Raw genomic sequence first — 26,273 nt, 5'->3', positions numbered from 1 at the left:
CCAAGGCCCCAGGTCCTCATCTAACACCACAGTGCTCATTAGCCAAAGCTAACCCCTACTCTCTGCTATATGGAAAAGGTATGGACTACCTCCTCAGAGTAACCCAAATATCCTGTCCCTATGACAAGGGGATAGAGAATGGCCTATCTAGAAGTCTATCCTGCACTGCTAGAAGTACCACATCTGCCGCCACGAGTGATGTGCTGCCATCCAGCTGCAGAGTACAGACGTGAGTGAGATCCTTCTTTCTACAGACAGCTTTACCTGTCATGGCCCATCCTCAGAGGACACCACAGCAGGGACTCTGTAAACCAAGGTACCAGCACACTGGTCAAGGATGTAGGGTCTCAGGACAAAGTGTCACCGACCAAACTGTATGGACAGCCACTCTTCCTAGTATAAAAACGACAGCACAAGATGGGTGTGGCATCATCTGTCTTTATCCACACACTTCAGTGCCCACAGCAGTGCAGACTGCAGGGTGTACCTGGCATTACTGAAAATTCTTACGCATCTAATTGGGGTTGATGACAATATCATCCACATAAATGCTAAGTCAGTAAATACATAGAAAGGTAAGTTCAGAAACCAAATCCTGCAAAGTGTGGCAGGTCTACACCTTCAATTTCATCTCTCAGGAGGCAGAGACAGAGCTCTGTGAGTGCAAGGGCAGCCCCAGGTCAACACTGTCTCAAAACAAACAAAAAAGAATCCAAATACCCTAACAACATCTAGACAACTTTCTGCCCACTGGCTGCTAAGTAACCCTGGGAAGCAAAGGAAATCTCCAGATTACCAACAGGCCTGTGTGATCACACACTGTCAAAAAGAAACACATGTACTCCAATACTTCCATTCCCAACACACACTGGGATGAGGGAAGATGGCCAGACCCAACCCAACAAGGACCAGTTCAGCAGTCAGGCCAACGCCTCCCCCCCACCCCTAGTACATGGGGAACAGGTCAGTTCAACTGTGAAGCACACACCAGCTCAGCAGCAAGAGCTCCTGTATGCTACAACCATACAAGGGCAGCTAGGTGCAGCCATGTCAGAGCCCAGACCTCCAGGATGCTATGGGCAAAAGGGTAAAAGTAGAGGCCCAGAGAAGTGAGTGAGTCAGAGAAAGGGAAACAAGAATTTCAACGACTGGGAACCTGCACACAGCAAACTGTTTGACTACTTCTAAGGAGCCATACCAACCCAGCTCCTATCATAACACCACCTCAGCAGATGGCACAAGACAATGTGCCTGCCTTCCTACCAGACTAGGGCCTACAGAGACTCAGTACACAGCTGGGACACCTCTCTAAGCACCACACTTACATATTGGGGTACAGCACCAACAACCTCAGTGATCTCCTCTCTCAAAACAGCTCCACCATGTCCTGCTGTCCCTCAGGCCCATGCCTACAAGCTCAACCACAGTGGAGAAGAGGTTCCATAGCCCTTCTCCCAAAGCCAGGCTGAGCAGAGACAGCCAAAGCCAAAGGTAAATCAAATTCTATCATCCAGTATTTCCAGTTTAAAAACTCGCCACGGGCTGAGATGCTACATTTAATTTAAAAAGCTACATCAACCCTTACTGTCACTGTACAATGTGGGTACAGTTTACAGCCTTCAGCTTCATGTCCTGCCTGGACCAACATAGCACAGCAGACCCTTCTGCTATGGGTCATGACTTCTCCTTCCCTTTTTGGGAATTCTAGAATGCCCTAGGGCTTGCATCCTCACATTCTGTCTGCACCCTCTCTCCAATGGCCTCAATGCTCTCTGCAGAAAGGGATAGCTAGCAGCAGATGCTCTTCCTCAGAGCCCTGCCTCTTATAGGATGAGTCTTCATGAGTGCAGTACTGGACAGCTTTTCCAGAGGATGAGCTATGACCCTCCCAGTGGACTTTCCTTGCTGCTTGTCTTTTTTTATTTTTCCCAAAGCTGAGGACCAAACCCAGGGCCTTAGCAAGTCCTCTACCACTGAGTTAAATCCCCCTTGCTGCCTTGCCTTATTACCCTCTTTCCTTCCTAATGCTTCTTCTTCCCAGCTCCATCTCTAGGCAAGGCACCCACAAGGCCATTCAACATCCTATGACCTCCGTTCTAAGCTCCTATGTACACAAAGGAGAAGAACAGAACAGTCAAATGCTCCAGTACTGCACTGATTGCATTCCATTCTTACTGACAATCTACCAAAGCATTCCTACTCTGGCCCAAGGTCTGGAGTCTCCACTTTTCTCTCTAGATCTTCTTTCCAACATTTCCTCCATCACATAAGCAAAGACCAAAAGTATTGTTTCTACCAGTGCCCGGCATTGCCAAATACTTCCCACTTCATGACTGATATCCCTAAGACTCTCTTGCACTAAAACCTTCTTCTCTTCTGGTACCAGGACCAACAGGCACTCTGGGAACCCCCAATTGGGTTGTGCTCTCAGAGTTAAGGGTGGTAGAAAGAATGGCAGCAGCTCACAACATGTGAGGTAAAGAACATTGCTGATTCACTCAACAATCAAAACGGTCTCTACTGTGCAAAGCACCTCAAAGCCTGGTGATATAATGACACTCCTCAGATAGACTGCCTCACCAACCCCAGTGTCTCTAAGAAGGAATGTATGCCCAGTGAATATACACAGTTAGCCTACAGAATGCCACAGAGAAAAGCTGACACTGGGAAGACCCTGGATTGCCCATTCCACAATCCAGCAAGTTCTGAGATCCCAGAAGAGGGACGCCTGGTCACTTGCAAATACTGGTGTCTAATCCACACAGTACCACTGCATAGCTGCACAGCCAGGGTGCAGGATGAGAGCCCTGAGCTCATTCCACAGCCGTGCCTATGACAACCATAGGGGCTCAACCAGGATTCTAGAAACTTAAGTTTCATTAAAGTTGGTTGATATTTTATAGATGAAATGATTAGCATCTCCCACTGGAACCAATAGAGTTCACCAGATATGTACTTTTGGGGCAATGTGCAAAGGAACTGCATATGCGACAGCCCACTGAAAACACCTCTTTCCTCCTTAAGACACCCTCTCCGAACAGTCTTATACTAGATGGCACCATAAACCCAAATTAACTGCTATAATGGACAGTTTAAATTTGTTCTTTTAAAAAGTCACTTCCTCAGCTCCTTTCCTCCTCCTTGCTATGGTCAATACTAAAACAACCATTAGAACAAGGCCTAATAAATTACCCCTTGTGCAGGACACTCCCAAGGCCCAGCACAAAGTTCCCACCCATAAGATCTAGGCTGTCATCAGGCCTCCCAGTCTTGATTATCCACATGCCAAAGTTTAACTAGCTTCTCTGCTCATTCCCTTCTTCCCCTGGAACTGGCTGAGAACTGGGTACAGAGCAGACACTCGTCAGAGTAAAGAAGGAAGCACAACTCAACACTGAAGTCACAGCAGACCTTGAGGATACATCAGCCACCTGCATAATCTGCAGCTCAAGGCCCAGGGGTCAGGTGTCAGCAGCACATCCAGCCTGAGGGGGCAGTGTCTGATCAGTGTGTTTGGAGACGAGTAACACTGAAGGCGGATGAGGTGTGTGCACGTACCTGCTGCGTGTTTCTCTGGGACTGCAGGCTGGACTGGAGCCGCCGCAGCAGGGGAGCACCATTCCTAGACAGCCTTTTGAGCAACCAGTAGCTGTGGGCTCGCTCCACAAACTGCTTCTTCCGCTGAATGGCCACCTGATTCGCAATCCTATTTAATCTAAAACATGGAAAAACTGAGAGTTTAGCTTTGAAAATGCATATTAAAAAGTGTTTGCATTTAGAAAACTAGACAAGACAAAGTTACCTTCAATAACCCGGCAGTTCTCTCCCAGAGCCATGACATACTGTCCCTGGTACTATGAAAACAACTCATAGCCTTCAGCTAGCTAAAGATTCCATCCACCAAAACAGTCATCAGGTTAAATAAGAAACAGAGTTGAAGAAGACTTTAAACACTTTTGATACTCTGTGCCATGTCTTATCTAGACACACACACGTGTTGATCACTGTCAGCTGAGATGGTGGTGGCTGGACTCTGAGGTCACAGCTTGCTCTCACAGGTGGCACCACTGGCCCTGGTCCCACTCAACCTGAAGAGAGAACAACCCAAAGCAGAACAGCCCACCAGCTTAGCTCAGGCTGGAAATACAGTCTACTCTTAGTAAATGACAATCATCTTCTGAGAAACTTCATCCTTTGGGGGACTAGAAATACAAAGCTACAAAACAAAAGCCTCTGCAGAAGAGAGGCTTAAAACCCTCAAGCCTTTGAAAGCTGGCCAGAGAACTTCTCCGTTTCTTTTCACCACGGCTACCGAAGAAGAGCTCAGTGTGCCTCACAGACACTAAAAACAAACTCCACAAAATTCTACAATTTCAGCAGAACAGTGTTTCGTCATTGAACACCACACATCAAAATTTCTGAACAGACATTAATTTAATATTAAAATTTTCCAACTTCACTTTTTTTTTTCAAGAATGCAAACCTAAATTTTACAGAACAATGAAAACCTACCAGTACCAGGTAGAAAGCCCAGATCTGCCAAAGCTGGCTCACTCTTGAGAATGCTGCAAGCCTTGAGGCTGCCAGCCTCCTGCCTGAGCTCTGCTAAGATGATGCATTGCCCTCTGTGGCTCTGCAGTCAATGTGGGTGGGTCAGACACCAAGGCATGCCACACACCTCCAATGACAAACCTACCAAAAGACACTCAGATGGAGGCAGGAAAGCAGACTGCAACAGAAGGCAATCAAGAGACACCTGATAAACCAAAGTCCCACCAGAAACTGTCCACAGGTCAGGTGTGGCCACTTCATTAGCTGCTATTTTGAGTATAGCTTTTGTTTTCAGCACTTCTAACTGAAGCATGGTATCTGTATAGTAAACTATACATTTCAACAACATGTGCAGCTAAGAGGGCTTTAAAATGCAATCAGATGTTTAACACTACACTTATAGTTATTTCAATGACCAAATGAGGCAGAACAGATACAAGATTTTGTTTGTTTTGTTTTTTCCAGACAGGGTTTCTATGTGTAACAGAGCTCTGGCTGTCCTGGAACTTTGTAGACTAGGCTAGCCTGGAACTCAGATCTGCCTGCCTCTGCCTCCCAGGTGCTGGGATTAAAGGTGTGTGAAACCCTAAAGGTGTGTGAAACCGACACCCAGTCAGATACAAGATTATTTTTTTCCCCCAGACAGGGTTTCTCTGTGTAGTATAGCAGTGGCTGGCTGTCCTAAACCCACTTTGTAGACGAGGCTACAAAGATCTGCCTGCCTCTGCCTCCCCAGTGCTGGGATAAAAGGCGTGAGCTACCACTGCCCAGTGATACAACATTTTTTAACAATTGAAAAATCCAAAGAAATGATGGTTAGCAGTTTGCTTTAATCAAGACTCCAATCTCATTAAAAAAAAAAAAAAAAAAAAAAAAAAGTGACCCCTTCTCCAGTGTAAGAACTTGGGAAAATGTAAGTGTCTAGCAAGCTATAAACAAACTTACATTAAAAATACATTTAAAATGTGTCCTACAGGTATGTTTCCAAACGCTATGTACAGAGCCTGATTCACCTCTTGGTGAGCAATTGCATGCCTTGGAGAAAGATGGACAACAGGACAACAGGACCCATACTGTAAGTAAGCTCTCATAAGCAGACCAGCCAAAGGCAAGCATGGCCACCAGTTTACCCCATACTCAGTAAACCCTCAGGCCAGCTACCAATTCAGAGGGAGCACAAGGGAGAGCCGGCTAAACCACAGCATGACAGGCACTGCACACAGGAACCTGGAAGTAGTAGTCGTGACCAAGATAGGCCTCTAGAAGGAAACAGAGGTGCTGTTCTAGTCTGGATATAGCTTGTCCCAGGTCCCTGGTGGGACACTGGTATGAAAGGCTAGCCACTCCCTGTGCTCCAGCTCCCTACTTCACCACACCATTTCTACTTCCCACACATACCCCTGCCATGATGACGCTGCTCTGACATGATTCAGCCAGAGAATATATAAACTGATGCGATGTCCAACTCTACGCTTTCAGCTCCCCAAATTGTGAACTCAAAATATTTTTCTTTATAAAGTGCCCAGCCATGTCTATTTAATTTTTATAACCAAAAACCGATACAGGTCAAAAGCACAAGTAAGCCAGGGTTATCTAGAGGAAAAGTGCAAGCAAGCCAAGTGGGAGTATCGAATCCCTGGCAAGGGAACGGGACCATGTAGGGGCTGCCAGAAGCACAGTCCCATCCAACACAAACCATGGCTATTATTCCACTGTAACTTATTAACCACATATCTGTTCTGTGAATTTGAGGATATTCTACTTAAATTTTTTAAGCGCTGGCAAGAATACACTCAAGAGTTTCTCAAGCCTTCCTAAATGCAGTTAATAAAAAAAAAAAAAAAAAAAAAAAAAAGCAAGAGAAAACTTAACCGGAACATTCTGCTGAAAAGTCTGAAGAGATGTTTACTGAAGATGGCAAGTGACTCACGGTCAGGTCAGTCTAACCTTTGGAGGCCTAGGATCTGCCCACTTTTAGCTAGAAAAATTCTAGGTCTAAAGCTGAAGTCAGCTGATTATAGCCAGCTTGTGACTTCTTACACACACTGCTACAGCACAGCTGCTTTTAGACAGTCTACTTATAGATACGGCCAGGATTTCTAGTACCTCAGTCAATAAAAACAAAACCCAAGAGAAAGCAGGGCATGGCAGCACAAACCCACCAAGAGTCTAAGGCAGAAGGATGGGGAGCTCAAGGCCACCTAGACTGCATACAGAGACTGTCTCAAAAGTAAAACTAAAGAACAGCAAGAAAAATAAAACTAAATCCATCTCATTCTAACACTAATATTCATCCATGGAAATAATAACTAGTCTTTTTAGAACTATAGTGATTCAGGTATACATTAAGTATCATTTATTGTCAAGAATTCTCAAGAAGCCAGGCACAGTAGCACACACCTCTAGTTCTATCACTAAGGAGGCAAAGGCAGGTGGATCTCTCTGAGTTGGAGGTAAGCCTGGTCTACATAGTAAGTTCCAGACCAGCAATGGCTACACAGTGAGACTGCTTAAAAACAAACAAAAAACTTCCGTAAATAGCACAGTACACTGTACAGCATCAGCATTAATGCCCTGCTGGGCAGCTCAACAGGCAGGCCCTATCTGAGCTTGGGTAAAGAAGCTGAAAGATCAGAAAAGCCCACCCAAAGCATCATGTTCACAGACATTATCCACAAAAATATTCTAATATCTATAGTAAGTCAATGTAAAAACAAAAATCCCATAGCCTTGCAAAGTCACAAAATGGCAATTTTAATTCTGTAGACCAGGCTAACCTTGAACTCACAAAAATTCTCCTGCCTCTGCCTCCAAGTTCTGGGAATAAAGGTGTGTACCACTACTGCCCAGGATCTTTATACACTGCAGGGTCATGGAGTCACATGGTTGTGACTTGTTTCTAAACAAGGGAGGTACAGGGGAAGACTGGCCAGACACAAGAACTTTTGAAGGAACAAATGGGTTCCCTATACTTTTTAAAGCTTTTTTCTTTCTCACTTTTTTCTTTTTTTCTGTAAATCAGAGCGATCACTAAAAATGAGAAGGCAGGCCTTGCCAGGATGAGAGACACAATGACTAGTGCACAATGACCCAGTATAAGTAGGAACATGCAAAAAGACACATATGTAAACCCCACTGAGAAGGGTGTCAGGGTGACAGTACCAGGCAATAGGATAGCCTGCCTACCTACAGCCACTCACACTGTAAGCAAATGTGTGGACATACATCCATATCCAAATACTATCAAAACAGCTCCTGCAGAGGTTTGATGCCACGTGGCCCCTCAAGGAATGGCCACCTCTGCACTAGATTCTTGAGCTTCAGCTAGGGATATGCAGGGCCAAAGTGATGGCAGCAAACACCACACAGGTGGAAGAGGAGAGCTGCAGGAAGTTTCACTAAATAATCCCCTTCAAGGTGTGTATACAGTAACACAACTATCCATCTCAGATTTACGTGAATGCTGTTGTAAGAATGAGAATGGGGCCAAGGACTGCAGCACTCCAAAGGTCCTGCTGCTTGATAATTCAGACAGTCAGTCTAAGAAGTAGGAAAATGACATCACTACTGTGTGTGTGCACAGGTCGTCTCTGAAGATGGCCTACACAGTCATCTCTGAAGACTGAAATTTTAGAAACCAACCTCCTTTTTTACCTACACATCTCCTACACATCCTAAATCCTTATAATGAACTCTTCATGTTCAGGACAGTTCTGTGGTCAGGCTGGCAAGTGTCTCTCACTTTACAGTATCAAGGAGTAGAATCATTAAGCTATTAAAAAAAAAGTGCATTTTAAAACCATGCTTTTTTGCCTCCAAGGAATCGAAAGCCTAGAATTTACCGCTAGGCATATAGCATACACACACCCTCTGGTCAATAGATGGCCACGTGAGGCCTGGCACTGTGGATGGTGGTGGCAACACACCTTTCATCCTAGCATTCAGGAGACAGAGGTAGTTCAAGGCCAGCCTGGTCCATAGAGTGAGCTCCAGGGCAGCCAGAAACCATGTCTGGAGGGTTACAGTCACAGAGAGAGGCACATGGGAAGCTGGGCTTCCTCACTGGCTGCCTATAAAAGGATATTCACTACAGGAAATGACCAGGGGCCAAGATCTCAGAGGTGGCAAAGGTGACAAATCAACTGTGGCAGAGACCAATTTTATAATCTTATTATAAAAGCTACATATGGCTGACCACTCATAGCACATGAAGTAGTGAGAAACGGCTGCCCTCAGAAACTCCAGGCCTCCTCACAATGCCCAAGTCCTATGTGGCGGGTGACTTCCCAGCCTACTCAGGTAACCGACAGACCAGCACAGAGACAGAAGAATGAAAGCACTGTGGAGAAGAAACACAGAAGGGGACCTGAGGATGAACACATCAGAGAAAGAAACATCAGAGAAAGACTGACTGAGCAGATACAACCCTCAATATGGATGTGTTCTGAAGTCTCCACAAAGATGTCATACCAGACACCAGGAAACACTACCCTCAGAAACAACGAAGTAAAAAGACCTTACAACAGCAAGGTATGGCTGTATGTGCCTTTAATCCCAACAGTTGGGAGGCAGAAGCAAGAAGATCTCTGTGAGTGCTAGGCTAACCTGGTCAACACAGACTTGTCTCAAACAAACAAACAAACAAAAAGACCAGTAACACTCTACACCAGTGGTTCTCAGTCTGTGGGTCATGACCCTTTTGGCCAAACCTCCATCTCCAAAAATATTTACAATTCGTAACAGTAGCAAAACTACAGTTATCATGTAGCAACAAAAAATAACTTTATGGCTGGGGTCACCACAACATGAGGATCTGTATTAGAGTCACAGCATTAGGAAGCTTGAGAATCACTGCTCTCCACAACCACAGGACGAAGACTTACTCCATATTCAGGCAGTAACCAGTGAGCCACAAGGAAATCCAGACAAACTCAAAAGAAAGATAATCTTCCAGGTATCACAGAAGACAAAAACTAAAAATATCCAAACCCAGAAAGGCTGAAGAGATTCAACAGATACAGGAGCTGGAATGGCTTCAGTGCACTATGACCCGCTGGTAGTGACTGGCCTGCCTGCCTACCTCCAGGCCCTCTGGCCCTTTCCCTTCCATTTGGCCCAATGCTCTATCAGCTCAGAACAAAGCAGGTATCAGAATGGTCTTCCTATGACTCACAGGGCCTGAGTACTGTGTGAGACAAGCTGGGTTAGTGGCGTAGCACTGGAGTTACAGGGTATGAAGTAACAGCCAGGCATCTCGATCGCCTCTAAAGGTGGGCGTGTTCAGGACTGAAGACATGTTGGTGTCCTCCCCTATTGCAAAGGCCTAACTTAGAACCTGTCCTAAGGGCACCTGACCATGAAAGGGCATGTGTAAGCCTCTCCTAGAACCCAGGTATAAGGATGTACACAGTTCACAGTAGAACACTAGCAACAAGTAACTGGGTGATCTAATGGGATCATTTTTGTTCCTTTTATTTTTAGGTTTTGAAAACTTGTCACCAAAAAAAGAACAATAGTCAAACTTGGGTGTCCTGCTGACCTCAGAGTCCAGGGGAAGAGATTCTGGGCAGTTCTGGCACCAAGTCCATCCCACTGTTAGCTTCAAGTGGTCTCCCACTTGGCAGCTAGTGAGACCACAGGAACAACCTACCCCCAGCAATAAACTTCTGAAGTATCTACTTCTACCTGTGCCTGAGGAACTATGATGAAAATTAAGAGGAGGAAATGAGCCATAGTGGGGATGCCCCTCTGCTGAGTGCCTGGGCACAAAAGACCCAAGCCCACTAGGTAAGGTGTCCAGATAGTAGGAACGCTCTGTAAAATGGGTGGTCTGTATACACTGATGATGACACAGCTTTGCAAGGGACTATAACACACTAGAAGGCATGCTACTACAATGAGTACAAAGACCGCTGATCTCCAGACGATTCAGCTCTTTTCCACTTGCCAGTTATCAGGGTGGGCTCCGTGCCTTCCACACCACAGTATGTCATTTGCACTTTTCAGTTGGTTGTTTTAATGCTTCTTCCCCAGTATCACTACTGTAGATGTATCTGTCTGCTTCCAAGGCCCCCATAGAGCAGTAAACCCCTACACTGCTCTCAGAACACATAGGGCAGGGCTTCCACTTGGGAGGAATGAAGCCAACCTGTGGCAGATGGAAATGTTTATCAACTACAGATGCTTTTGATAGGACGGGGCTACATGCTAATAACCTCACACAACCAGTCAAAAGCTCATCTGCTGCATCTATCCTACCAAACAGCCTAGTTAAACAACACAGCTCCCCACCACGTGCTCGCTGTCATCCTCTCTGTGCAGCTCACTGCAAGCTGTGGTTCATATCAGTGCACTGCCCAGCATCTCTGGGGGCTAGGATCCATACTGCTGGCCCAGAAAGAGCAAAATTGTTATTTTTTTTAACTGAATGCATAGTATTTCTGCATGCACTGTTTTTCAAAACTGGTAACTCAGTCAGGTATGCTGCTACACACCTTTTATCCCAATGCTCAGAAGACAGAGGCGTGTGGATCTCTGTGAGAATGAGGCTAGCCTGGTCAATATAGGAAGTTCCAGGTCAACCAAGGTTACATAGAAAGACCCTGTCTCAAAAGTGTTTTAAATAAATAAATTGGTTATGGTGGTACACACCTTTAATTCCAACACTTGTAAGGCAGAGATAGATGGATCTCTGATATACAGAGTGAGTTCTATTACAGCTAGGACTACACAGAGAGCCTGTCTCTTAAACTCAAAATAAATAAACAACCAAATAAATAAAGCTATGCCATTAACAAAGAAAGAAAAAAGAAAAAAACAAAAAAGCTGATAAATCAAACCATAAGTCAGGGACTAACTCCACAGTTATAACTGCCAGAAGCATGGAGGAGGGAAAATATACAAAAGCCAGAATTAAATACTATACTCAAAAGCAAGACCTACTCTACCCAATGAAGTGCAATATCTTCACACTCCATTTGGTCTTTTTCCCAAAGCCAGTTCAAGGACTGCCACCAAGTAGAAGGAGCCTCAGTCTCACTGCTGACCCAGTAACAGCTCACCACTTAGACATCTGTACTGAATAAGCTGCACACCAATTATCCAAATGGCTAGAGGCCCTAAGTCCAAATCCAGATCCAGGCAGACAACAGCTACGCACTCACTAGCAGTCCGTCTTCTGGAGATAAAAAGCATGGCCCCGTACAGCCAGGGCAGAAAAAGTTACCAGGCTGGATACTTAAGGGGACTTGTAGCTTGGGACTCAAAAGGAAAGAAGAAACTCCACCCTTTCCTGCTCTTTCTCTTCTATCCTCTGGCAAACAGAATGAGGTGGATGAGCAAAGTAACAACAAACTGCCTCAGAAGAGCATAGAAAAGAACTACTCTGAACACACAGAAAGATACTGTTTTTCTCAGAAAAAAAAAAAAAAAAAAAAACTGGCAGTGCACACCTTTGGAAGGCAGAAGCAGATGGATCTCTGAGTTCAAGGCCAACCTGGCCTACAGAGTGTGAGCACCAGGACAGCCAGGACTACAAAGAGAAACCCTTTTCCTCTTGGAGACAGGGTCTCTCTAGGTAGCCCTGGGTGTCCTGGAGCTCACCATGTAGACAGGATGGCCTTGAACTCTGAACAGAGAGCCTCCTGCCTGATTCCCAAAGGCTGGGATTAAAAGTAGGTGCCACCACACCCAGCAATGCCTGCCCTCAGTCTACCGGTTACAGCCGGTGGCAGGGGTGTGTCCAATCAGAGGTTCACAGAAAGTTCCTAAGCAGGCAGACAAAATTTGCATTCTTCACAGTTCATGGCTTAGATAAATAAAAAGCATTCTTTATGGTTTACAAATGTTAAATAATAAAAACATAAATACAAGGGATACGCTTTTTTAAAGTTCTCCTTAAACAACTGTTTGAACAGGCCCTTGTCCCTCCCTCTTCCAGCGAGACCTGCCTGCTCCTGAACTAGCCTAGAATGTCACAATATGACAGACACTCTAGTTGGCTCTCAACTTTGAGCAGCGGCAGCCTCAGCCTCCAACTACAGCCCACACTATGCACAGGCTCTGCCCTTCACACCCTGCCAGGCAGGTCCAGTCCCATGTAACAAGCAGACTGAGGGCCATGGGAGCTTGTCCAGGGACACAGTAGCCAAAAATATCAAAATACCCTGGAGACTGGGTACAACACAAGCACCTAGTTTAGGTACACCTTTTACCTCTATTCAAAGCTGACTTGTTTGTTCCAAAATTAAGAAAAAAGGGGGACTGGAGAGATGGCTCTCTGGTCAAAAGCACTTGTTTCTCTTGCAAAGGACCTGGGTTCAATTCCCAGCAACTCACCAAAAACCATCCATAACTCTAGTTCTAGGGGATCTGAAGCCCTCTTCTGACAGAAGAAATCTGCTATACACACGGTGCACATCCATACATGACATACACACAGGCAAAACATTCATACACATAAAATGAATAAATCTTTTAAAAGCAGCAGCAGCCAAACACTGTGCCTCACACCTGTAATTTCATTGTTCAAGAGGCTGAAGCTGTGAGTTTGAGACCTGCCCATGCTAAATAGTGAGATCTCGTCTCAAAACAAAATAAGGCAAGACAGGACAGGTCAGTCGGCACTTGACAGGCCGAAGCAAGAGACGCAAAAGCCTGAGGCTGACCAGGCATGCTCAGTAAGTCCCAGGTGGTCTCAGCCTACAGATAAAACCTTGTCTGGGAGAGAAGAATAGGAGCCAGGCTGCACTTCTTATCTGCTGAGCTCTACACCTGAAATTCCTAAGTCTGAAGCTTCAAGCTCTTTCCTCAACAGGTCTGACCACGGAAAGCCAAGGAGCCTTTGTTCTCACCTGCAGATCCTCCTTCCAGCAGTCCCACCCACCTGGCAGCTCTCGTTCCAAAACCTGAACATCAGGAACCACAGGACAAGACAGAGGATCGCACCCACCACCTGGAACAGTTGATATTTGGCGCTGGCCAGAGGAGCAATGATAGACTATTTCACTTCCTTCAGTTTTGGTAAAGCTGAAATTCATGGCTCTTGAGAGAAGTCCTTCATATAACCCTATCCTTTCTGCCTCTACAGAGAGAGAAACCCCAAGGAAGACATCTTTTAAGTCAGGCTGAAAATTCTACAGGCATGTTGATTCTGACAGGAGTCTTCTCTGAACAAGGGACTACGAGCTCTCTACTTTTGATTCACTGACCGTAAGTAGTAGCAAAAGCTCTACAAAAACAAACAGCATTTACCCAATTTAATCTCTGCTAATACAAAGGCAGTCAGTGCTAGCTCTTTTTAGGTTAAAACTGTGCTCCCAGCTCTGCCAGTAAGCTCACAATAGTGTCCAACTCCACTCTATAATCACAACATGCTAATGAGTAACTTCTTCAAAGCAGACATTCCTAAGAAAATCACACATAGAAAACAAACAAAAAACACCTAATATTCACTGTATTAAAGGCAGCGTCTGAGTCGGGCGGTGGTGGTGCACACTTTAATCCTAGCACTCAGAAGGCAGGAGAGCCTGGTCTACAGAGTTCCAGAACAGCCAAGGCTACCCAGACAGAACCTGTCTCATTTAAAAAAAAAAAAAAAAGCTGTAATCCATTGTCCACTTGTTGGCTCAGTGAGTGTTTTTACAAAGCAGTTCCCTGTTAACAATGTCCCATGCGAGCTGCTTAAGGACAGCTGTCTGCCTCACCAGAACCTCATCACCTTGGGCTTTACGTGCAGACAAGACTAAAAGCCCACACCCTTCACTTCAAGGCTCAAAAAAGAGCTCAAATGGGTGCAAAAGGAGTGGGTAAGAGAAAAGGAGTACTTCTTTGGCATCTACAGGCTATGAAGTAAAAGAAAACTTTTGAAATAATTGAACAAAAAAAGGCACTGAAGACACAAGGATTGAGGGCAGACCAGGGAAGATGAAGGGGATTTGAAGCAGTCCCTAAATTGCATGGAAAAGCCAGCAGGACAGCTCCTATCACCAGCAACACAAACTGTGGGCCTTAGCACAGCAGTCCTGCAGATCAAGCAACATTTGCATTACAGGAGACATCAGCAAAAGAAGAAAAAGTCAGGTGTGATGGTGAGCACCCTTTATAGCACCTGGGAGACAGAGGCAGAAATTCCCTGAGTTCAAGGCAAGCAAGAAGACCACCAACTTCCTGCTGACAGTAGCTCCCGTTTCTAACCTCATATCAGTGGTCACCTTCTGAGGGTGGTGGTTCACGTTTCCAGACAGATGTTTTTCTGCAAGGTCCTAGGGAGTTTAACTGCATTTTAGATGGAAACAAAACTTGGGATGGTATGAAATCCAGAAACCCGAGGTTGAATGAATACATGTGTGGCTGTGGTTCCCATAACCATGCCTTCCTTATACTCAAGGCCAACCAGTGACAAAGAACTGTAAGTTATCCCAACCTATAACTTCATGTACATTTATGCCTTACTGGACAGTAGCAAATGAACGGAAACCAAAGCTTAGGACACAGACTATCAGGAGGTACAACAGACATGTGGTAGGACTTCCTTGCAGGCCCTTGATTTGTGTCTTCCACTCCAGGACCATCTGAGCCAAAGCTCAGATGCACTTACCTCTGAGGGGGAATATACGGAGCACACACGGTCGGGAGGACCGCACAGGGCTCAGCCAGTGTTTTCTTAGCCTTTTTTGCTTTTTTCCTGACCTTGGACGTAGACCTGACCGTTTTGACTGAGCTTTCTTTTCGACAGACACCATTTTTCATCTCAACGTCTCCATAAATGTTCAGAGGCCTCCGGGTACAGCCTGGAGGTGTGTGGACATCACAGTAAGCAGTCTTTCTGACAGAGAACGTGGTGCTGCCTCCAGTCAGCTCCTTCACAGGCTCCATCTTCATGTACAGGCCAGCCTTCTGGGCACATGTCACATGGAATGCTGTGTAGCAATTTGCTTTGTGGCACTGAATGCAGGCACCCACACCTTTCTGCTTACAGAGGTAGCATGTCAGTTTCCACCGGGCAGGAGGTATGTTCCTCACACCATCGATGGGCTCAATGAATACCGTGTTGGCAAAGCCAACCTCTGGGATCCACAGGGCGCATACCACATGGCCCCAGCGGTCATCATCTGTCTTTTTGAAGGCACCACCCTTATTCGGGCACAGCACGCAATCCGCAGGGCGGGCCCGAGACTGAAGGCAGTGGCGGCAAAGCCACTGGCCCTCGGGGATATAGGGCACCCCATAGCACTCCTGGTGCACAGCTAGGTTGCACATGTCACAAAAGAGTATAACATTGCTGTTCTGACACTCCCCATCCATGCAGATGCAGCAAACGGCATCCTCGTCAATCAAGGACTGCTGCTCACCCTGCTTCTGGTTCTCACAATAAGACTCCTTCTCAAAGCGATCCATCAGAAACTCAAACATGTTCTGGGATACAGCAGAGACACAGTCGCCCTTCCGCTTCTCATTGATGATCTCTAGCCAGGCATAATCTTCCTCGTCCATGTCATACTCCACCTCATTGTCCAGCTCCTCGGCTGACTTCTCGATGAACTTGTAGTACACAGGGGGCCGCCTGGGTGCAGATGGGGGACTATACTCCACAATCCGCACCTTGGGCTCAGGAAGGGCATTGGCTGAAGCCGGTGTGCCATGGGTGCTGGGGAGGACTTCATTTTTCTTTTTGACTCTGTTGTTTTTGTGACGCTTAGTTCTTAAGCAAACAGGCGGCCTCTCGCTATTTTCTTTATTACTGTTGCATTCGCTCATTTCTTGAGCAGTGAGGTCATCTTCTAGTATGATCTCCAAGGGATCAAAAATACTGATCCGATGCAAGCGCCCTTCAATTTCTATCTCCACCATCCTTTGAGCTTGTGCGTATGTCAGCGTTTCTCGAGTGGGGGAGTGTTTAATACTGCACGGGGAAGAAGGATGCCTCGCTGCAGAGCCTCGATGACATCGTCCTTTCCTCCTCATTTGGCAATGATTACCTAAAACAAAGTCAAAGAAAAAGTTAATTCCATGCCAGGTGACAGAGGACTTCAGAAAACCACAAAATATGCTTGGGTAGCACTAATAAATCAACTCAACATCCCACAAATGAAGCTCAGCGTTGGAATACCTCGAAGACTTCCAAACAACTACTAGGACTCATGATCACATTTCAACAAGCCTCCTCCAACAGCACCCCTCCCTCACCACAACCGAATAAAGGTTCTGATAGGCAAGGAGGCAGCAGGAAGCAGCTGCCCTCAGAGTTCCTATTGAACAGCTAGGGCACAGGCACACAGCACCCACAAGTGACCTTTTTAGACCAAGCTAAAAGTAACCTACAAAACAGCAACATACCCTCCAGAGTTGAGACCTGGGCCTCTCATCTACAAGTATAGATTGTTTTTCAGAAAGACTTCACAACACACAGAGTTATGGCCTGTGGCCACTAAGCAGCCCTGCTCAGTGGCCACTGAGTCTTAACATCCCCTTAGGTCTCCTTTCTCTTTCCCACTACTGCCCAGCAGGGTACTCCTGTGAATTTTGCTGCTGGGGACCATGAACACATCATACACACAACTTAGAAGAGAACCCTGAGCCGGGCCGTGGGATATCTTTGACCCAAGAGCCCAATGTAGCTTTCACAAAAGCCTTAGCAGTGGCCACCCTGGAAACTCCCACAGGCAGCATCAGCCTTTCCTTGTCACTCAGGCCAGGTCCTGGCCACGTGCTGGGACACATACTCTTCAGGTAAGCCTAGCTGTGGGCATGATGTCAAAGGGCATCTGATGCACTTGAAAATGCTCAGCTCTTGCTCCACTGAAAGGATGGGTTCCCTCTAACCACCAATAGCTTGCATCCCCTCCACCCCAACAAATGAGAGTCCTTATCACTGGTTCACGTGCATGACTACATCCATGCAGAGATTTACTCCCTTCCAGTGTGGACAAAACCAGGGAGCTAACAGCCTCCACTCACACTCACTGCAGTTTACTTTAGTTTTCCCTGATGTGACATGGTGTCTATGTATCTTATGAGCAAACAGGCCCACTCTGGATGACCACCAATCAAGCAGGACAAACACACAGTGCAACAAGGACAAGGACCACTCAAACGCCTCTTCTGGAAAAGGCCTCAAAGAGCAGACTTCATGCTCAAGTCCAAAAAGGAAATCTCTGCAAATCTTATATGCATTTTTAAAGACAGACCTCACAGGTTGCAGAAACCCACATTTTATAGATACTGTCTCTCTATGAACAAGGACATAAAGACCCCAATGCACCTGTATCTGAGGGGCCTCCAGGTGCCTACTCAACCCTGAGTTCTCCGGGAGCTGTCCACAAAGCCACCCTAGCCAGCCCTGAGCCTCTAGCAGCAGCGCTTAGGTGAGGTGGGTGCACATCCAGGTGTCAGCACCGTCTTCTGCACAGTGAGCCATGATGCACCCACGGACTCTTCACAGATCACTACTGAGGCAGGGCAGAAGCAACAGCTCCCAGATTAAAAGACAAACATGTAATTTTCTCCTCTGCAGTAAAGCACTGTAACCAGCCTGTCAAACCCCACATTCTTCTAGTGAGCACTGAAGGTCTTCAAACCACTTTTCTACAAGAACTGAACCTAATACTTAATGGGCACAGCCGCTCTGTAATTTGAAAATGTAATTGTGACCCGGGGAAAGAGAGCATTTAGCAGCACTGCCCAGCACAGAGTGACTGACAAGCTCAGCGGCTTCCGTGTTTTCCTATACCCAGCACTTTGACCCTCCGGTTCTATGCAGAAACAAGCATTTCCATCAGCAAAGGCAAAAAGCATGCTTCTCCAGAAATAACTGTGCTAAACACATCCTCAAAAGCTTTGCTGGCAAAAAGAGGGGAAAACTCTATGCTCCAAGTCGGCCCAGTTCATTTCCTGCCTGGTTTGCAGGCAAGCCAATGAAACACCTCCGGCCGCTTCTACCCTTCTCTATAAAAGCACACAGGAAAGAGACACACCTCTAAGGGTGGTGTGACCATCCGAGGAGGTGAACACAGACTCAGGACAGTGCTAGCCCCGGCAGGCGGTAAAACAGTAACTAAATAACCAAGTTCTGTAACTCTATGTTACCAGATGACAGAAACTCTAAAACAGTCGCAGCTGGGTGAAGGGACTGTCCTCCAAAAAGGGGCGGTTTCCTAGGTGTGTGTAAGCGTGTCCCAAAGGCAGTGCACGGAAGAGGAGCTGTGTTTTCTGCAAATTATGCACAGGAAAGTTGCTTCTCTCCTAAAGGCCCAAGAAAGCCGCGCACGCGCGTTCGTTTCTCAGCGTTTCCTGCACACATCCACGGAGTTTGGCGGAGCTGCAGGCTTGCTCCGGAGATAGCAGGCCGCGCACGACTTAGGAAATCTTCCGAGCCCGTCCCTCTTCAAGGGAGTTTCCTGTCTTGGCAAAATAGATCGGACCTATCTGTTACATAATGCGACCCGCTCCGCACCGCCAAAGCTGCGCCGGGAGACCCCAGGCCTTCCGCCTCCTCCGCTGTCCGATGCCCGGCCCCTCGGTTGGCCCAGCCGCGAAGACAGCCCGGAGCCCGCCCGGCCCGGCGGCTTCTCCGCCTCCCGAGCCGTGCCGCCGGCTCCATTCTCTTGGCCGCGCCTCCCGCGCCGCGGCGGCCTCCTTCTACTCCTCTGTCTCCCCGACCCCGCCGCGGCCTCCGTGTCCCTCTCCGCCCCCACCCGGCTGCGGCCTCCGCCTCCGAGATCCCGCCGCCGCCTCGCCTCCCGAACCCGGCCTCTTGGGCAAGCCGCCGGCCCCGATCTCCGCGTCCCCGGCCGCGCCGGCTCAGGGCGGCACACGCAGGCACCGGCCCTCTCGGCTGCTCCGGGCCCCGCGCCCGCCAGGCCTCACGGCCTCCCGGCCTCGCCACCCCGACTCTCCGGCCTCCCCGCCCGCGGACAATGCGGAGCCGCCGCCGCTGCCAAACATGGCGCCCGCACCTCCGCCCCGGCCGGCGAGGCGGGCGGCGAACGGCGACCGCCGGACACTCACCTTCGGGGCGCCGCGGCCGCGGGAGCCCGGCGGGCGGGCGGGCGCGGGGGCCGGCGCGGCCGAGGCGGCGCTAATGGCGCCGCGGCTCCTCCGCCAACGGCCGCGCAGCCGAGCCCCGCCGGGCTCCGGGGCGCGCTCGGCCGCCGGCTCCGGGCCCGCAGGGCGCCGCGGCTCAGGCGGGGTCGGCGGCGCCGGCACGGCCGGCTAAGGCCGGCTCGGGGCCCGGCCGGGCGGAGGACGCGATCGCGGAGCTGCTCGGACGCCTGCCGAGGCGCTGCTCGCTCCTCAGCGAAGCAAACAATGCGGCGAGCGCTCCGCCCGGCGCGCTGCGTGCGAGACGCGCCCCGCCCGCCGCCGCCATGACGCGCGCCGCGCCAAGCCGGGGTGAGGGGGCGGGGCGGGACGCGAAGGCGACAGTGGGGTGACCAGGAAGGGTGGCTCTCGGGGAGTTAGGGTGGGGATCTCGAGTTGGGGTGAGGAAGGGGAAGAGTGCCTCAAGAGTGGGGTGACTGGGAAGGGTGGTTCTCAGGGGGACAGGGTGGGGCTCCTGAAAGGTGAAGAGTGAAGGACTGCCACAGGAGTGGGGTAACCAGATGTTTACTTTGGGGTGCACTGAGTAAAGCAAGCATGCTGACCCTGATGAGCCAGGTGGCGGTTTCCTGAGAGTGTTTTCCAAGGGGTGGTTCATGAAGGAATCAAGAGTAGGCATCCTCAGGGAGATAAGTTGGGTTCTAATAATGTCAGGTGACCAGTGGTTCGTGAAGGGTGAGTTAGGAGGGGATGGAAATAAGGGTCCTGAGGGGGGGTCACCTGACAAGAGTAGAGCCGTCTCGGGGATAAGGATTGGGGGACCCTAAGGTGGCACTAGAAAGGCACTAAAAACAGCACGAGGGGAGGTCACTGGTTGGGTAGGGCAGGGTATGGAAAGGAATTGATGATGACTTGTGACCTTAACAAGCAATGGAGGTCTCAACAACTATGGGACAGCCAGGTCTAGGGGGCATGCCCCCAACTCCTGTCTTTTTTGGTTGGTTGGTTTTGGTTTTTGGTTTTGGTTGTTGTTTTGACACAGGTTCTCACTCCGTAATTCTGGCTCTCCCAGAACTCTATGTAGACAGATCTGCTTCCTTAAAGGCATATGGGCCACCACACCTGGCTCAGGCCTTCCGCTTTTAAGCATTGTACTACTTGAGGTAGTTAAGTGTTGATGTCTCTGCCTAGGACCTGGTAACACTGTAGAGCAGTGGTTCTCAACCTTCCTAATGCTCTGACCCTTTAATACAGTTGTGATGACCTCCAGCTGTAAAATTATTCCATTGCTGTTTTGTAACTATAATTTTGCTACTGTTAAGAATGTAAGTGTCTGATACGCAGGACACTGGCATGCAACCCCTATACTGGTTGCTGACCCACAGGTTTAGAAGCACTGCTGAAGAGCCTTAAAGGTTGCAGGATCAGGGCCCTATGGGTAGGTGGTCAGAGACCCCCAGTCTTACCCTCCAGCTGGTTACTTCTACTTTAGCCTTTAGTTTGAAACTCTAAAGGTTAGTTGTTTCCTGAGACTTTTCATTGTGAGATTAATTTCTAAATGTTTTGAAATGAGGGCGAAGACCAGGTGGTTCTTCGGTTTCCTTTGAAGGCTTATGATGGATATGGTGGTAATGAAAGGAGCCACCAGCAGTGTGCCTGTGACATTAGGGTAGGTCCCTCAGGTAAACAAACAGGTCTTTCACTCAAGAGCAAATCCCCCATAACTCCTGAGTTGCTGAGACTTTCTTCCATATAGTAGGCAGAGCAGGACCACTGCTCAGGCTATGGCACCAGTTATTGGAATAATACAGCCTTGCTTGCTGAAGCATCCCAGAGGGTGGCTGGGGCTGGCCAACGCTCAGGCCTCATTGCAGCCAAACTATGGGTTGTCATTGTTTTGTTTTTCAATGTAGAGTCTCTCAGTATAGCCCTGAACTTCCTTGGTAGATCAGGCTCAGAGATTTGCCCGTCTCTGCCTCCAGAGTCCTGGAATTAAAGTCCACTACCTAACTGGAAAATAAAGTCAAGGGTGAGTAAATTCTGGAGCCAAAGTCATCCTGTGGCCACTCCCAAGCAAGGTCCCGTGTTTAGCTAGTACTCCATTGTCATGGTTGGAGCAACCCTGGAAGGCCTGAGCACATTTGCCACAAAGCCTGCGAATTTTGCCTCTACAGATGTCCCGTTTCTGAGTACAAGCATGCCAGGACAGCCAGCAATAAAGAATAAGTAAGATGAGCCCTCAACCTTCTCTCTAGCTTAGGAAAGCTATATGCAGACCAACAACACAGATCTCCCACAACACAGAACAAAAGTAAGATAGAATCTCATAAAACAAAAGATGAAAAGACATGAAACCTTCACAGAGCAGGAAGGACTGAGGGAGAATGTGACTTCTCAGAGAATGAAAGCAATGCTTAGTAGGCTGGGGGAGTCCCACATTCAAGCATGAAACCAAGACATCCTGCAACTTCAAGGATTAACTGGAAGGACCTTCCTCCTCTTCTTCTTCTTCTTCTTCTTCTTCTTCTTCTTCTTCTTCTTCTTCTTCTTCTTCTTCTTCTTCTTCAAGACAGGGCTTCATTGTAGCTCTGGCTGTCCTGGACCTCACTCTGTTTACTAAGCTAGCCTCAAACTCACAGAGATCCACCTGTCTCTGCCTCCTGAGTTCTGGGATTAAAGTCATGTGCCACCATTGCCCAGCAGAAGAACCTTCTTTATGGTGACTCAGATAATGTATAGGAGGAATTACCAAAATTCTAAATGAATTGAACCTAGAATTCATATACAATAGAAGCTGGTGTTCAAATGAGACAGCAAAATAAAAATGAACTCATTGCCCCTATACAGTCAAGTTTACTGAAACAAATCTCTTTGAAAATCACTAAAAGATAGACATTAGCAAAATTAATAATTAATTCAGTAGCAAAGAGAAGAACAGAGGTAAAAAACTAAAGCGCCAGGCAGCATTGGCTCACACTTTCTAGGCCAGCCTGGTCTACAGAGCATGTTCCAGGATAGCCAGGTATAAGAGTAACTTTTATTCACCTGGAGTAACTGTCATCTTGGAGGCTACTGCCTCCATATGTTATGTTAACGTAGGCATAGTCCTTGAAGCTTCTAGCCTCCATACAATCTAGAATGCTTTTAATCTCTGAGACTTACTGCTGAATAAGCTCACCCTTACTAGTTCTTTCTGAACTCTCACTGGCTGGTTCAACTCAGCTGTTCTGGCTCAAACTCCTCTCCAAGCTGACTGATTCAATGTGGCTTCTCTTTCAGCCTCTGAACTGCTTTGCTTGGCCTGATACTAACGTTGACAATCTGTTCTAATCTTCTGGCTCCTTCCTTCTCATTCTCTGGTTCTTTCTGTCTTCACCTGTGTCTAGCTTGTTCTCTCTTCAACCACTCTTTGTAAAACTCTCCCAGTAAAAACTGCCACTGAATTCTACAAACTCAACTCCACTGCACTGTCTCTCCACTCACTGATGAGGGGAGGTCACTGGTTGGGTAGGGCAGGGTATGGAAAGGAATTGATGAGCGCTCAGAGATCTGCATGCCTTTGTCTCCTAAATTCTGGGATTAAAGGCTTGTACCACCATGTCTGAACTTAAGCTTTTGTGTATTTGGAACTTGCTCTGTACCAGGATAGCCTTGAACTCCGAGATCTGCCTCCATCTGTCTCCTGGGATTAAAGTTGTATTTGTATTCTAGCTGGATCACACAGACCTAGAAGGTTTATGGATGTGATCTCTTGCCAGAGCAGCCATGTTCCAAATTAAAGTTCCTCTACAGCTAGGGCTACACAGAGAAACCTTGTCTCAAAGCAAAACAAAACAGCAGCAACAAAAAAGACTGAATCATAGTCAGTAAGGATCATAAAATGAGCTAGGCATTCTGTAATGTGCACATAATCCTAGCACTATAGTGGCTAAAGGAGAAATATTGTGAATTTAGGACCAAACTAGGCTACAAAGTGAATTCCAGGCCAACCTGAGCTACAAAGGTAGACCTTGTCTGGGGGGGGGGGGGCAGGGGGACAAGAGATGGCATAAATAATTAAAGAATTATTATTGAGTTAGATTCATCTATCAAAAAGAGCTTTTAATCTGGTTGGTTGGTTATTGTCTACTTTTTGGTTTTGAGATAAGGTCCCAATATCTATCTCAGGCTAGATGAACTGACTATAGCACAGGCTGGCCTTGAACTCAAAATCCTCCTGCTTCAGCCTTCAAAGTGTGCAGAGATCACAAGCATATGCGATCATGTTCAACTCTTTTGTGCTATCTCCTTTTAAATTTTTTAATGTTATTTCTTACAACAACTAGTAACTTTTTAATATATTAAATTAGGTATATATGTTTGGGTTTGTTTTTACATATGAGCCCAGTGCCCACAGAGACCAGAAAAGGGCTTTGGATGCCCTAGAGCTGAGATAACAGGTAGTTGTGAGTTATGGGATGTGTGTGCTGGGAACTGTGTTAACCTCCCATTCTAGTCTAGCAGATAGTTTGTTCCGTTCCCTCCTCCTTTCTATAACTTAACTGTGAGAAACTTCTATACATCACTTATCTCAGACCCCTTTTGTGGGCGTTTGGGCCTCTCTCAGGCAGAACACATCACTTACATCTATGTATGCACCATTCAAAAGTGTGGCTTTGGAGGTATCACTGATCCCCAGAATGTTATCCCCTGCTAGATGCAGACATAACAAAAAACAAGGAACGGGGCATTAGTGGATTTTTCCAAGCTCTGTTTGATGGCACAAATAAAATAGTCTTTTTTTCTTTCTTTATTCTCTCCCTGCCCCCATCCAGCTAGTCTTTAGTTAGCTGTGTTCCCCCAAAATGAAAGAAATGCCTTAAGCAGTAGTATAGTATTTTTCATTAGAATCTGGGGGAATATTTGTTAGAGGATCGCATTAGTTTCTTTTCATCTTGCTGTGACAAAAGCACCTGAAGGATGACAGCATTTACTCGGGCTCACTTGCTGCTTAACGGTACAGAGCATCATGTTAGGAAAGCAGGAGCTGCGGGAGGCTGCTCATCTCACACCCACCGTCAAGAAGTATAGATGAATTCTCCATGTTATTCAGTCCCTCAGCCAATGGAGGGTGCCACCTACAGGTGGGGGGCGGTCTTCCCACCTTAATTACCCTGGTCTAGACTCACTGACATTCCGAGGTTTGTCTCCTAGGTGATTATAGATCCTATAAAGTTGATAATACTGACCACAACAGATGCTTACTCTGTTTTTTGACAGACTCTGGCTGTCCAGGTTATTTTAGAACTCCCTATGTAGCTCAGAGTAGCCTTTACCTCAGCCCTCCTGCCTCAACCTCCAAAGTGCCAAGATCACAGGTATTTGCTTCCATGTCTGGCTTATATAAACCTTTCCTCTCTTAACAAAACCTGAATTTATATAATTATAATAAAAATTAGTTGTCCTTTTCACTGGGAAATAATTTATATACGGTCTTATATTAAGGCCTTTAAGGCATTAAATTTCTAATGAGCCACATGGCATGACCACCATAAAGGAACGAAGTTTGGAATACATATGTTGTTCCACACCACCCTCAGACCCATGCTGGCCATCCACCCATGCTCTGGCATACAAAGGCCCAGCCCTATACAAAAAAAGACAGTGGAAATCCAGGAACTATGGTAGCCACCAAGGCTAGTGAGAAGACAAGAACTCACCTACACTCACAGGGCTGTAAACAAACCTGAAGATTAGTTTGGCTCAGTTTCCTAACCAAGGGATAGAAAGGCAAATCAGAATATAACTTAGGCAAAATTAAGGTTCACTCCTACATTCCTCATGATGACATCTTCAGACAGAGCTGATTTTCCGGCCTTGGTCTTGTGTAATGCATGGCTTAGGTATATCACCTAACAAGGAGGTTCATCATGTTAATTACCCCTTCTTACAGGGCCTGAGTGCATGAATCAGGCCAACACACAAGCGACTGTCCTGGGACAACAACAATCCTTGAAGATTATCATCACAAGTGGGAACTAAGAAAGCTTTCCCAAAATTTAGGATTAAACAAAAGGATAGCATGTATCTTTTCAGCAGCAGGCTGAGTGTAGTCCACCAGACTCACTGAGAGAATTTTCTGATTCCTAAGATCTACATCTTGCTGGAACATCAATTATGATCTTTCATTAGTCAGTAAAGGTAGAAAAGAGATGGTTAAGTTAAATGTTTCTTGTCTGAAGACAGTGCAAATAAATTCAATAGTGAACAATGAACAATTACTTCTGTCTGGGAAAAAGATAGAAAAAGTGGCCTTTTGATGGCCCTGAAAAGCATTACAGTTTTATTTTGTAATCTAGGCTAGCAAGCCTACTCAGACAAGCTCTGTGCCAGTCATTGCAAATGTCTCTCTTCAGTCTCATGAAATGCTCTCACTAACATGCTGGCTTTGCTCATTTATGATTAAATAAATCTCTGACACATCTTTGCTTTAGAGTTGTATGAGTCAGGTTTGTTAATTTTGAAAACCATTCTTCAGCAGCCTCCTTGGCATCTTCTCTAAGAAGCCTAATGGGCCTCTCAGACATAACCCTTCTGGGGCTTGGCTTCAGCCTTCATCCCCAAATTGCAGTTGTCTTCCTCCACTATAGGGAGAGGTATGTCTTCTGGAAAGCTGTTTTGAAGTCCACAGTCACAGTACTGAACCA

The 26,273-nt window shown here is 47.0% G+C and overlaps 1 protein-coding gene across 3 annotated transcripts in view; it reads right to left on the bottom strand.

Annotated features, from left to right (window-relative positions):
- Brd1 (bromodomain containing 1) overlaps positions 1-19,848 on the bottom strand; it is a 47,297-nt gene extending 27,449 nt beyond the window's left edge. For all 3 annotated transcript variants that reach the window (XR_002476475.2, XM_021638996.2, XM_021638997.2), the window contains exons 1-3: positions 19,558-19,848; positions 15,149-16,529; positions 3,559-3,715 (exon numbers count right to left, since the gene is read on the bottom strand). Coding sequence is in view for 2 of the 3 variants with exons in the window: in XM_021638996.2 (XP_021494671.1) it covers positions 3,559-3,715; positions 15,149-16,515 (1,524 nt within the window). In the remaining variant the exon portion in view is untranslated. The remainder of the gene's footprint in view (positions 1-3,558; positions 3,716-15,148; positions 16,530-19,557) is intronic.
- Between the last annotated feature and the right edge of the window lie 6,425 nt (positions 19,849-26,273).

Source organism: Meriones unguiculatus, chromosome 8 (assembly GCF_030254825.1).
Source record: "Meriones unguiculatus strain TT.TT164.6M chromosome 8, Bangor_MerUng_6.1, whole genome shotgun sequence".
In the NCBI taxonomy this organism is placed as follows: domain Eukaryota; kingdom Metazoa; phylum Chordata; class Mammalia; order Rodentia; family Muridae; genus Meriones; species Meriones unguiculatus.
The sequence above is the reverse complement of the archived record's forward strand: the minus strand, read 5'-3'. Positions and strand labels throughout refer to the sequence as shown.